Source organism: Raphanus sativus, chromosome 6 (assembly GCF_000801105.2).
Source record: "Raphanus sativus cultivar WK10039 chromosome 6, ASM80110v3, whole genome shotgun sequence".
NCBI classification, from domain to species: Eukaryota; Viridiplantae; Streptophyta; class Magnoliopsida; order Brassicales; family Brassicaceae; genus Raphanus; species Raphanus sativus.
Window position 1 is genome coordinate 26,330,085 of NC_079516.1, and position 13,567 is coordinate 26,343,651.

At 37.7% G+C, this 13,567-nt stretch overlaps 2 protein-coding genes across 3 annotated transcripts; both read left to right on the forward strand.

Annotated features, from left to right (window-relative positions):
- The first annotated feature begins 384 nt into the window (after positions 1-384).
- LOC108810552 (zinc finger protein ZAT2) lies at positions 385-1,300 on the forward strand. Its single transcript, XM_018582658.2, has one exon. It carries the CDS (start codon positions 385-387, stop codon positions 1,150-1,152), a length of 768 nt encoding a protein of 255 aa, XP_018438160.1. The 3' UTR covers positions 1,153-1,300.
- Positions 1,301-6,160: 4,860 nt separating this feature from the next.
- LOC108808223 (uncharacterized) lies at positions 6,161-10,282 on the forward strand. 2 transcript variants are annotated; one of them, XM_056987864.1, is made up of 7 exons: positions 6,161-6,195; positions 6,289-6,480; positions 6,569-8,308; positions 8,387-8,944; positions 9,037-9,378; positions 9,479-9,838; positions 9,921-10,282. In XM_056987864.1, the coding sequence occupies exons 4-7, from the start codon at positions 8,870-8,872 to the stop codon at positions 10,203-10,205; spliced, it is 1,062 nt and encodes a 353-aa protein (XP_056843844.1). In that variant the 5' UTR covers positions 6,161-6,195; positions 6,289-6,480; positions 6,569-8,308; positions 8,387-8,869; the 3' UTR covers positions 10,206-10,282. The 2 variants fall into 2 exon arrangements, with proteins under 2 accessions (XP_056843844.1, XP_056843843.1); XM_056987863.1 differs by lacking the exons at positions 9,037-9,378; positions 9,479-9,838; positions 9,921-10,282 and having other exon boundaries at positions 8,387-8,849.
- Positions 10,283-13,567: the final 3,285 nt, after the last annotated feature.

Sequence of the window (13,567 nt, forward strand, 5' to 3'; positions counted from 1 at the left end):
TAAAATGTTTTCAACTATAGTAAATATATAAAGTTTATTTCAAAATCACAAATTTAATAACACTAAAATTCACAAGAGTTTTCAAAATTTATGTTTGAATAACTGAAGATCTATAATTTTTAAACACAAATCAATTCAACATCCAATAGTATAGGGCTCAACAATAATAATTGTTTTGACTTAAATTCGAATAACCAAAATATTAACCAAAGAATTGAAGAAAATGAAAATCCGACAAAACAAGGGGGCATGTAAAGGAATAAAAACAATTCGACAAGTAACTGCTAAAGAAACCGCAAAGCAACTCGCGACTCCACGAATCAAACTAACTTCTTCCTCTACATAACCCCCACTTCTCCCCATTTCTTCTCTTTTCTTTAGACGATGAATAACAATATAGAGTTAAATCTCACTTTGAATCCCTCATCGGCTCCCCCCAATGAAACTCCCCCGAGTCACAACCAAACCCCAAGAAGAAAACGCACTAGGAGAACCTCCAACAACGAAACCGGTTCTTCTTCCTCTCCGAGGCCTAAACCAGACCCTGATGCTCCCTTAATCACAGAGCCATGCAAAGTATGTGGCAGAAAGTTCTGGTCTTCCAAGGCACTCCATGGACACATGAGATCTCACCCTGAGCGTCAATGGCGTGGCATCAACCCTCCTCCTAACCACCAACCAACCGTGACGGCAGCACCCCCGGTGTCTGTTACAGCGGAAGGCGGTCAAGTGTTGGCTATTGCCTCCACGACCGGTTCAAGTGCAGTAGGAGTTGAATGTGAAGGTTGTAAGAAAATGTTTGAGTCACGTCAAGCGTTAGATGGACATATATGTTCCGCCATTTTGAACTTAAACGAAGAACCTCCTCCTTCTCCTCCTCCTCCTCCTCCTCCTCAAGAGGTCGTTGATGAGAGCAGGAGTGTGATGTTGGCGTCAAGGATGAATCATCGATGTGACATCTGTTCTAAAGTGTTTTATAGTGGTCAGGCTTTGGGTGGTCACATGAGGTGTCATTGGGTTAAGGATAAGGAGAAGAAACAAGCTTCGACTGGTATCGATCTCAATGTTCCTGCGTCGTCGACCAACTTGCAGCCCGGTTCTTCTTCAGACGCAGTGCCAGAGTCTTCTTTGGATCTTAAGTTACGACTCTGACATTATAATATCTTATGGGTATTGGTTTTTTTCTCTTTATGAAACTCTCTATTTTATGTGTGTGAGTCACACAGTGTGACGATTTGTACGATGAATTTATACCATTGGGGGTATTGCAATAATCTTATTTAAAACTTATTTGTTGACGGTAAAATTGCCTTATAGTATAGATGTGTTATTCATTATAAATGTGAAAGTTAGCTTTTTAGTTTTTTTTTTTTTTGCTAAAAAGCTTTTTAGTTAAGTCCATCAATTTTCACAATGGTTAGATCTTTACGTTATATTCTTGTTGTGTATTTTTTTTATTGAAACTTTACCTTATCGAATGTTTTATCCTTATAATTGTATCACACCAGATATGGAAATGTAGATTCACTAAAAAGCAAACTTTATTTTCAATCTAATTTTTACAGAGATGCTCGTTACAGTTCTCCATCTACAATAGAAGATGTTAGTGAAATAATGAGGGGGATATTATTAAGTGAAATAGAAATGGTTCATTCAATTCAACTCTCCCCAAAAACATGAGAGGAATGTTTCTCTCCAACATTTGTTAATTTTGTTCTAAGAAATTAGTTAACTTTCAGTGATTTTAGTAAAATACTTGAATTATTATTCCACAATATCCAATTCTACGTACTAACTTGTATATTTATTTTTTTGAACTTAAATAACTTGTATATTTGTAACCTTAATCGTTAGGATCTAACGAAACTTTGTTATGTTAGCTTTCTAATTTTTCCCAAAATACGGATCTCATCATAACTAAGCTTCAATTAGGTTATTCAACGACAATATAGAAAACGACATATATAAAAATAAAATATTTATTCGCTGCTATATTTGTCTAGTTTGATTGCTGCTGGAGTATCGTTGAGTTTGATGCAGGCTGTGAGAAATAGAGTTTCCTATGGCCCATTAGCTCTCTTCTAGACAGGAAATTTCGCATGTGATTGTCAAATTGAAGGGAAACTCTTCAAAGGTGGTGAGTGAGAAACCACCAAAGTGCCGAGATGAACACAATGGTGTAGAATTGTCAAGGCGCAACGAAATGAACATCTTCAGAAATTGTATCACTGCTCTAGAATTATGGTTTTTGTAACGCCCCGACCCGTCTACGGCTAATGGGCCACCCACGCCCGCTCATTCGGCCCGTGGGCCCTATCCCATCCGACGGTCGGTCGTTAATTTTCCAAAGCTCGAAATCATTGTTTACTGACCCTGCAATCACCACCCGACCTTTTCCCGTGCTTTGGCCTCACTTACACGGTATCGCGAATCACTTCCCGATAGGTCACCCATCCTTCCACTACTCCAGCTCAAGCACGCTTAACTCTGGAGTTCTTTCAGGATGTGTTCCGGAAAAGGTAAGTCAACTTTGGTGACATAGGTAGCCAAATCAATTCTCTTAAGCCTTTCCGTATATCACAACTCGGGATGTTACAATTCACCCCCTCTCAAAGAACGCAACGTCCTCGTTGCGCCCCACGACAGGTCTCAAGACGCCTCTCAGGTCAGAACTGAGACGGCTAACCAGCTCTGATACCACTTGTAACGCCCCGACCCGTCTACGGCTAATGGGCCACCCACGCCCGCTCTCTCGGCCCGTGGGCCCCATCCTATCCGACGGTCGGTCGTTAATTTTCCAAGGCTCGAAATCATTATTTACTGACCCTGCAATCACCATCCGACCTTTTCCCGTGCTTTGGCTTCACTTACACGGTATCGCGAATCACTTCCCGATAGGTCACCCATCCTTCCACTACTCCAGCTCAAGCACGTTTAACTCTGGAGTTCTTTCAGGATGTGTTCCGGAAAAGGTAAGTCAACTTTGGTGACATAGGTAGCCAAATCAATTCTCTTAAGCCTTTCCGTATATCACAACTCGGGATGTTACAATTAGATCAATTGGTGACAGCTTGTCTTGTGGAATGTTGTTAAAGGGTGAGGTCGGGGGTTCGAACCTCACCAACAACCTAATTATGGAGTTAGTGAGAACTCATAATGGATGGGTTGGGATCGGTGCGCTGCAGCGCTGTGAACTTGGGTCTATGGGCAGGTGGTTCCACGGGACGGGTTGTCACAGTTTTGTTTTTGCTAAATAGGTATTTATCTTCCGATGTACACATTTCTTTATATCCACATATCTAATAGGTGTTTTCTTGCACCATGTGCAGAAATAAAATTTTTAAATTTGGAAACTATATTTGAAAATATATTTTTTGTTAAATTTAGATTTTATTATTTAGTTACAAGATTTAATTTAAAATTTTAATTTAAGTATATTTAAAAATTTAGATAAATAAATATTTATTTTATTATATTTAATAATATATATGTATAGTTATAATCTTCGAAAGATTTTTTAACTATTTTTTGATTAAAATATATTAAATCAAATTCTATAAATTAAGATAATATTTAGGTATAAAATTATCAAAACATAAAATTATATAAAATTTTAAAAATTTTAAATATTAAAAAGAAACTACCGAATTAGAAATTATATTTTTTTTTAAACTGCAAAACATTATGAATATTCATTTTAGCAAAAAATTATATAATTATAAAAATTAAATTAAATAATATTTCGTAAATGGTTAAATATTATATATTTCTATTTCTGCTATTATATTATTCATTGTTATATTAATGATAATTTATGAGTTGGTAATATTTTTTAAAAACATACAAAAATATAAATCACATTAAATACAAATGATCATGTCACAATTAGCTTTAAGATATATCAATGAAATTATTGTTAGTATGTCATGTTATCATTTTTTCAAAATCAATATGATAATGACATATGACAAATCATTTCTCAAATAATGTCTAGAGGACTTATGGAAAACACATATTTTTTTCTATAGATTACACGTTTGTGTAATCCTCATTATAAGATATCCAAAGAAAAAACCGACAAAAAAATCCATAGAAAAGAAAGAATAAAAACAGAGATCGAGAGTTCTTTCTCTTGTTGAAAATTTTAATTTTCTCTTGTCTGAATTTGAATTTATTTGCAAGCACTTCTGTTTCTAAATTCTCTTACAACTGCTGGATAATTTTTTTATATATATATATGAAATTGAACAACTAATCGATTCCAAAGAAACCCAATCAATACTGAAATTCGTTTGTGATCCAGGTAATTCTGATCATTTTGAGAAGCAGCGACTTGATCTTGGAGAACTCGTGCCTAATCATTTGGTAAACCAAAATTGTTTTACCGAATTATATATTTGCTTTTAGAATATCTCAATGAAATATTGATCATCTATATATATAAAGGAGCAATTTTTCTTCTGCTATGCTGCCACATCATTAGAAAGAAAGAGGAAAATAGGACACATGGCCATCTATTTTTAAGTTTTGTTACTTTTGTTTGTTTAGTTGTGGGTTTCTTAACTATTAACGGGATTTGTATTTAACAAGGTGATTTATTTTGTGTGGGCTTGAAATGAATGGTCTGATAGGTCCTATCTATTTACGTGGTATTTTGTTTGTCTTTTAGTCTCCAACTTCAATAGCGATGATCGTCAAAGAATTTTTCAACCTGTTAATCTCCCAGCCAAAGAGGCGTTACAGAAGTCGGCTGAACTAAGGCATCAGCTTTAATGTCCTCATAAACAACAGCTCCTCACTCCTCACAAGATTTATCATTGACTGAATCCTCGATTAATTCCATTGTGTTGATCTTCGACTATAAATAGACAAGTCTCATGCCATGAAATTCACCAGTTTAATCATGCCAAGCGTTAGATTTTTAAACTTCTACAGCTAAGAATAATTAGCTCTGCTCTCTTCCATCGGAGCTGGAGCTGCGTAACTATTACCCTTCCGCTTTCCTTTCACTTTTGGATGGAGAAGAAGCTTCAGGTGAATCTTCGTCCGGATATCAATTGATTGGACAGAGTATGTTTCGCACTAAGTTTTTTGGGTTCCATACTATCAGATGGATTAGTGATTTGTTTGCTTTATGTCAGAGTGCAGGATCAGTTGACGAAGAAATTGCTCGCGTACGATGACTTCCCATGGAAGTTATCAATTGTCTATCTCAGCATGGAAGATGATTAAGTACATTAGAGGTGTGAACAAGAGCTTTCACAAGGAAGACTCTTTCGTGGCATGTGTTTGTCTCTTCGTTCTCGAGCTACTTCTCTACATGTAGTTCACCATGACTACTCTCCCCTCTGCTTCCATGTTCCATATGTCCATGGGTCTCTTTATTTTCCTGAGTTCCTCCTTTCCTTTTTTGTGTCTGATCCAATGCTCTGCTGTTTTTATTTGCTAAATTAAGTATCTCAGAATCTAAAAATCACTACAAGGAAAGGGGGCAAAGATAGCATAAGAAGATAGCGTTCTAGGCCAAAATGCAATCTTTGACACAACGCTTACTTTACGATAGCGTTTTTAATGGACACGCTATGATATATTTTCCGGATCCTAATTTGTGTTACGCTTTTTTAAACAAGCATATTTTAGATAGCTTTTGTAATCCTGAAACGCTGTGTATATTGATGGCGGAAAATTATTTCATTCTCCCGGCTAAACACTTAGAGAAATTTCAGTACTTTCACCACTTTCACCACTTCCCTCCATTCTCGATAGTTTCCCTCTCACTCTTGGTTTCACTTCTATCTCTGTATCGGGGAAAACTCTCACAATCAAGAAATATTATCTCATCTCCTATCGATCTCAACAGCTTCTATCTTTATCCCTTCCTCTTTCTCCTCGATCTCGATTTAAAACTCTTGGGGCTCTAGCTACTCTCTTCGTAATTCGATTGAAGGTTTGATTTGTTTGGGTTATCGATAATCATATAGATTTAGGGTTTTAAAATGTTAATAACTTCTGATTGTTGACCTAATTTGGGATTTTTTACAGGGAACTTTCGGGGAATCTAGATCTATCTCCAAAGCTCGGGTATGTGAAATTTTAGGGTTTTTATTTCAGACATGGGTTTCGATGTTTCTGCTAACTGATTATCGCTTTTTATACAGGTTTCATAGTCCGTTTTGGTGTTCCCTTCAAGCTAAGGTATTTGTAATATCTTCATTTGATTCTAGTCCGACTGTGGCGTTAAGTGATTTTGTTCTCACTGACCTATATATATTTTCCTTTCTTTTGCAGATTATCATTTACAAGATCTTTGCAAACAAGAGGTACTTTATATATATTCTTCATATTCTCTCGTATATCTCTGTTGAGTGTTAGTATCTTTGGGCTGATATACTTTACATATATCCTTCTTATTTGAAACCCTTTGACCATGGAGCTGTGGTTGGGGAGTGAAATGGACAAGTCTTGGGTTTGGCTTCCAAGGTATGGATTTATAAGTTATTATTGTTAATTTCTTCATTTGCAACTGAGTTTCTTATTACTGAATTGTCAAATGTTTTCTCATTTATAGGACTAGCCTTGAGTATGAGAAAGGAGCAACAAATTTTGTTTATGGGTCAGCAAAGAGGTTGGGTTATCCTGCAAAGATGTTTTGTCCATGTCTCCAGTGCCGTAATTTGTGCCACCAACCAATAGCTACAGTCTTGGATCATCTGGTTATCAAAGGGATGGATCAGAAGTACAAGCGAAACAAAAGTTGGAGTAAGCACGGGGAGATAAGTGAATTGAAGGCAGTTGATGAGCAGAGTTCTGAGTTTGAAGCGTATGAGTTGTTTAGAGCTACTTTATTCGATGGCGATGACAATTTACAGCCCCGGAGTGACAAAGCAGATCAGCATGATGGTATTAAAAATGAAGCAGAGTTAGAGTTCACGAAGAAGTTGGCAGATGCTGAAACTCCTCTCTACAACACATGTCCTAACTACACCAAAGTGTCTGCGATCATGGGGCTTTACAGAATAAAAGTGAAGGGCAGAATGTCAGAGAATTATTTTGATCAGCTCCTGAAGCTAGTTCACGACATGCTACCTGAAGATAACGTCCTTCCAACATCAACCGATGCGATGAAGAACTACTTGAAGATATTTGGGTTTGGCTATGAAAAGATTCATGCATGCAAGAATGACTGCATCCTATACCAGAGGCAGTATAAGGATTTGACAAGTTGCCCTAGATGTAAAGCTTCTAGATGGGAAGTGGATAAGCACACAAAGGAGGAAAATAATGGGATTCCGGTTAAGGTTCTAAGATACTTCCCGATTGAAAAACAAAAAAAAATTGAAATGATTGAAGTTTCTTTATTTGGAATCGTCTTAGGTCTAATTCCTATTACTTTGGCTGGATTATTCGTAACTGCTTATTTACAATACAGACGTGGTGATCCAGATTTAGAAGGATGTATAGTTCAAGAAAGGTTGCCGAGGATCTGCGTTGGCATTTCAGTAATGCTTCAGCAGATGGAACGATCCGACACCCAGTGGACTCAATAACTTGGTCTCAGGCGAATGCAAAATGGCCGGAGTTTGCGTCTGAACAGAGAAATCTCCGACTTGGTCTGTCTACAGATGGGATGAACCCGTTCTCGAATCAGAGCACGAAGCATAGTACATGGCCAATGTTACTTGTCAACTACAACATGGCACCTACGTTGTGTATGAAGGCAGAGAATGTAATGCTCACCCTGTTGATTCCTGGACCGTCTGCACCAAGTAACAACATCGACGTCTATCTTCAACCTTTGATAGAAGATCTACATGATTTATGGAGTGAAGGTATTGAGGTTTATGACTCCTTCTCCAAGGAAACTTTCAATCTCAGAGCTATGTTGATGTGGACTATCAGTGATTATCCTGGTTTGGGGACGTTGGCAGGCTGTAAAGTCAAAGGTAAACAAGCTTGTCATGTTTGTGGGAAGGATACACCTTTTAGGTGGCTGAAATTTAGTAGAAAACATGTCTACTTGCGCAATAGGAGACGACTCAGACCAGGTCATCCGTACAGACGCAGACAGAGTTGGTTTGATAACACTGTAGAAGAAGGTACAGTACCTAGAATTCAGTCAGGGGTTGAGATATTTGAGCAGTTGAAAGAGTTTAGGAATGATTTTGGTAGGCCTTTAGATAACAAAGGAAAAAGAAAGAGATCTGGTTTGGTTGAGGATGAAGAGCTTTCAAAAGATGAAGTTGATGAAGAAAGTGATCGATGGAGGTGGAAGAAGCGGTCTATTTTCTTCGATCTACCTTACTGGAAGGTTAGGGATGATTCTCTAAGCTTCAAATATTTTGAATTTTTATCACTGTCTAACTTAGTTCTTGAATCTATTGCGTAGGATCTGCCTGTACGTCATAACCTTGACGTAATGCACGTTGAGAAGAACGTGTCTGATGCCATACTGTCCCTCCTGATGCAAAGTGCTAAATCAAAAGATGGCTTGAAGGCCCGACATGATTTAGAAGATATGGGGATTAGAAAAAACTTGCACGTACAAGTACGTGGGAAGAGAAACAATTCCTGCCACCTGCTGCTTATTGGTTGTCCAAGACGGAGAAAAAGAAGTTCTGCAAGAGATTGTCTGAGTTTAGAGGACCAGATGGCTACTGTGCTAATATAGCCAACTGTGTTTCAGTTGATCCACCAACAGTTGGTGGCTTGAAGTCTCATGATCACCATGTGTTACTGCAAAACTTGTTACATGTGGCTCTGAGAGGATTGCTTCCAAATGGGCCTCGTATTGCAGTGAATAGAATATGCAACTTCTTCAATCAATTATGTCAGCGTGTGCTTGACCCGGAGAAGCTTGTAGCATTGGAGAATGAGGTTGTCGAGACATTGTGTCAAATGGAGAGGTTCTTTCCTCCATCTTTGTTTGATAGCTAAAGAGAAAAGTGTAAGTGAAAAGTCAATTATTTGGTTCATGACTTAGCTAGCAAGCCGCATTCTTGACTGCTACCAATTATTTCATTTTTTATATCTTCTCAGAAAGTTCAGGAGGATCGTTCACCATCAACCAACACTGGTACAAGCAAAGGTCAAGTTAGGTGTCAATTACTCGATTGGTATTCGGAAGATGAGGTTGTTGTCGGTGAAGGAGATCTATGCTCTGTCGAACCAACTTACAAGATTGGCCGTATTCCACTTGGACCTAATGCCGCAGCTGTAATTGTCAACTTCGTTGTGGATAAAGAAGCATATGTATGGAGGCCTACAACAACTATCACCTTACTTGGGGAAGCAGTGGGAACCAAAATTGCATGGCCATTCGATAAGGTCATTCTCGATTCAATGGAATCGCCAACTGTAGAGAAGACTGCTGGTTCCTCGGTAACTTTCTTATCATGTTTTTGTGTGTTTAACAAATTATATGGTTAGATATGTTATTTGTTAGGTGATCGGTGTATTATGTATTTGCATGACTACTTAGGCTTCTAAGGCAATGGAAGATAGAATCCAGATTATTGCTTGGACTAATGATGCTGAAGTGATTGCTGAGGGCTATTTGATTTCAACTGATCCAGCAGAGATGGTCAATAATATTAATTTGGGTCTGAATGCTGCAAAAGTGAAGATTGACAAGGTGATTGATGAAGAGGCTTATCTGTGGAGACCAAGTGAAGACATGAAAGTGATTGGCGATGCACTGTTTGATTACATAGCATGGCCAGTTTCGAAGGTTCTACTGTGTGAAGGAGCAAGACCATCTAAAGATTCATCATCGAAGGTTCCATCAGTTAGTAAAGGACCAGTTTTTTCTAAGTCATCATCTAAAGATTCATCACCTAAGGTAAAACTCTACCCATAATTATATAGCTTTGACATTCATTTCTTCTTCTTATAGTGATGTTTGCATGAATTTTCACTTGTAGAGTGTGGCTAACAGCTCAAACACAAGTGGCTCTCCGAAGAGGCACTGCTTGCTCTTAGACTGCTTTGGATCAGGGAAAACTGTTGCAGAGGACAAAGTTTTATCAAACCATCCAGAAGACAAAGTCCACTTTGTTCCTTTGGGTCCAAACGCCAGCAAGGTATGGGTTGAGGTATGTAAGATCGATGATGCCCGTGTATGGAGACCAAACTCAGAATTCCAGCTTGTTTCTGATGCATTAGGTTCTACTGTCGCTTGGCCTAATGACAAGATTGTTTATATGTGAACCAGTATCTTATATTGGATTCACTTGGATTGTTGAACTTGTTTGGCTAGTTGAATACTTTGTTTCTGGTTTGGTTGTGTAAGACTCGATAGTTTGATAATCAGAACTTGGGTTTTCTTGTTTTTATGGTTTGGCAAATGACATTGTCTATATATACGATAAAAATATGGCAGAGCAAAAAAGAAAAAGGATATATTGTTGATTCCAATTATACAACAAAACCCAGATTAAATTACAGAAACAATAACAAAAGAGCACCGCTATATTACATCTAGCAATGACAGCAAAATAGTGCTATTTTTACATAAATAATAGCAAATATTAAAAGCTATTATAAGTATTATAATTGCAAAACAAATAAACGCTATTGAAATAATATATTTAAATAGCGTACGAAAAAGCGCTATCTAAAGTTCACGAGAAAAGATTGCGGTGGAAGATACAGCGTTCGCCATAACGCTGTGCTATCTTCTGATAGCGTTTTCGTCATGCTATATATGAGACGTTTTCTTGTAGCGAATTGGACTTTTCGTGTTACATGCTCATGTTCTTTTGCAGATTCTAAAATAAAGAGGAATGATAATCATCCTTTCTATTCTCAGGTTTCGTCTATATATGTCAAATAGGTGGGTTTTCCATTGGTTGCCAATGTCCATATTTAAATGGGCTCTAATTTGTAAAACCCGTTTTTCATATGGGTTTTAAATGGACAGAAATAGAAAACCAATTGTTCAGTGGTCCATATGGGTTTGGTCATTTTGGTTATGGGCCGCCCACTAACTTAAAATTTCTAGGGTTTCCATTTGGGGAGAAAAATCGTTTCATCGAAAGCTCTCGAGCTCTCTCCTTTGGCGACTGGAATGGCGATTCACTGATTCCAACGATCCACCTTCATATCTTCGTCCGTGACTCCGTTCTCCACTTCTCCATCCATTCTCGAGCCGCTCTCTCCCGCGATTCAGCCTTTCTCTTCCGTCTGATCTCTCTCGTACGTCTCTGATCTCTCTCCGTCCGTCTCTGATCTATTTCCGTCCGTCTCCGATCTATTTTCTGTTTTCGTTTCATGGAGTTTGATTCATTTTACTTGTTTAACTTGATGTTTTTTACTTGTATCAGGATGGACAATGAAGAGGATGTTCTGAACTTAAATGAAGATGCAGACTACATGAATGGGGATGAGCTAATGGATGAAAACTCAGATGAAGATGGTGATGAAGCAATAGCAGTGGAGGATACTCTCATGAGCACTGCTGAAAGCCACAAAAAAAGAGGAGGTAAACGAAGACACTCCGGATGCTGGAAGCACTTTGCTACAATAGGATAGAAGTATTCAGATGGTACAAATGACATCGAGTGCAGATTCTGAAAACGCAACTACTGCTTAAACCTGCGTAGGAGTGGAACTTCAAGTCTTTTGCGGCATATGAAGGTTTGTACTTTGAATCCTGTCCCTAGTACACCTGGAACTGGTAGGAAGATAGATCAGCTTGTGTTTGGTGAGTTCATTGCGATGGCCTTGATTGAGCATAACCTGTCATTCTCCTTCGTAGAGTATAGAAGAGTCATGAAAGCACTTTATTATGTGAATCCTAGAATAGAGTTTTGGTGTAGGAATACAGCTGTTAGCGACTGTCTGAAGATATATGAGAAGGATAAGCTGAAACTGAGGCAGCAGTTGAAAGAGATTCCTGGAAGGTTTTGCTTAACTACTGATCTTTGGAGAGCTCTAACTGTGGAAGGGTACATGTGTCTCACAGCTCACTACATAGATGGAAATTGGGATCTGAAGTCAAAGATTATCGAGTTCTGTGTGTTTCCTCCTCATGATACTGGTGGTGCCATAGCGATGAAGATAGTGGAGTTGTTGAAAGAGTGGGGTATAAAGAAGAGAGTCTTCAGTGTCACTGTGGATAATGCTTCATCGAATGATAACATGCAGTCCATTCTCAAGAGGCAGCTTCGAAAATATTTAATGTGCAATGGAGAGTTCTTCCACATTAGGTGTGTTGCCCACATTCTGAACTTGATAGTACAAGAAGGATTGAGTGTTATTATTGGCGCTTTGGAGAAAATAAGGGAGAGTGTTAAGTTTGTGAGTGTGACTGAATCTAGAGAGAGGCTGTTTCAGAGTGGCGTGAAAGCAGTGGCTATTAAACCTAGAAATAGTAGTGTGTTGCCAGGGTTAGTCATGGATGTTACAACAAGATGGAATTCCACCCATCTCATGCTAGATAGAGCCATCATCTATAGAGAGGCCTTCCGCCAACTTGCTGAAGTTGAGGCATGTTATCAGTTCTGTCCAAATGAATTAGAGTGGGAGAGGGCAGAGTTGATTCGGGATTTATTGGCTCCTTTCGCTGAGATGAACAATCTGGTTTGTGGATCTTCTTATCCGACAGCTAACCTCTATTTTATGCAAGTGTGGATGATCGAGAACTGGCTGAGAGGAAATGAGTTCAGTGGGGATGATCGAGAACTGGCTGAGAGGAAATGAGTTCAGTGGGGATGAAGTAATTTGTGAGAGGGTGGCTTCAATGAGGCCCAAGTTTGATAAGTATTGGAAGGAGTATTCCGATATCTTAGCCATTGCTGTTGTGCTTGATCCAAGACTGAAGTTTGCATGTCTGGATTATTGCTTCACAACTTTAGATGCAGCCACAAAAAAGATGAAAGTGGATCATATTAGAAAGAAGTTGAAGAAGTTGTTTGATGTTTACAAGAAGAATGGGTGGAAAAAAACAGAAGCATGGTTTAAGATTAACCAAAAAACAGAAGCATGTTTATAGCTGTCAGATGGGCGAGCCCATGTCCATTAGCCTATATCTGTTTGCCAATTTATAGTTTGTGGATAGAAAGTGAGCATGTCCATTAAGTATCACTAGATTTTGACCCGCACGCCTGTGCGGATGTATTTTTATAAAATATATTGCTATTTATTTTCCATGTCAATATTAGAGTTGAACAAAAAATTCGAACCCAAAAATTCGAACTGATCCCGATCCAAAAAGAAGTACCAAACCCGAACAGAAGTTGATTAAATATCCAAATTATTTAAAATTTGGTATTTAGAGAACAGAAACCGAATCCGATCTGAATCAAAGTATTTCGGATACCCGAATATATATATATATATATAAAATATATATATTATATACCTTCAATATAATAATAATTCACATATATTATATTTTTAAAATTTAATGTGAAATAAAAAAATCATAATTTAAGTTGGTATATGAAATTTGAGTTTTATTATACTTTCTTGTATATATTGAAAATATTTTTCAATAATGGTTATTGGAAAATATTTTAGTAAAAATTCTTTTTGGATATATGTATATGTTGAATCAATTTTTGATATA

Bases quoted from the DNA above. Each gene is read 5' to 3' on its own strand.
- LOC108808223 (XM_056987863.1), top strand. From the start codon at position 7,454: ATGTATAGTTCAAGAAAGGTTGCCGAGGATCTGCGTTGGCATTTCAGT. The intron at 8,309-8,386 runs GTTAGGGATGAT...TCTATTGCGTAG, and splicing joins TCGATCTACCTTACTGGAAG to GATCTGCCTGTACGTCATAA.
- LOC108810552 (XM_018582658.2), top strand. From the start codon at position 385: ATGAATAACAATATAGAGTTAAATCTCACTTTGAATCCCTCATCGGCT.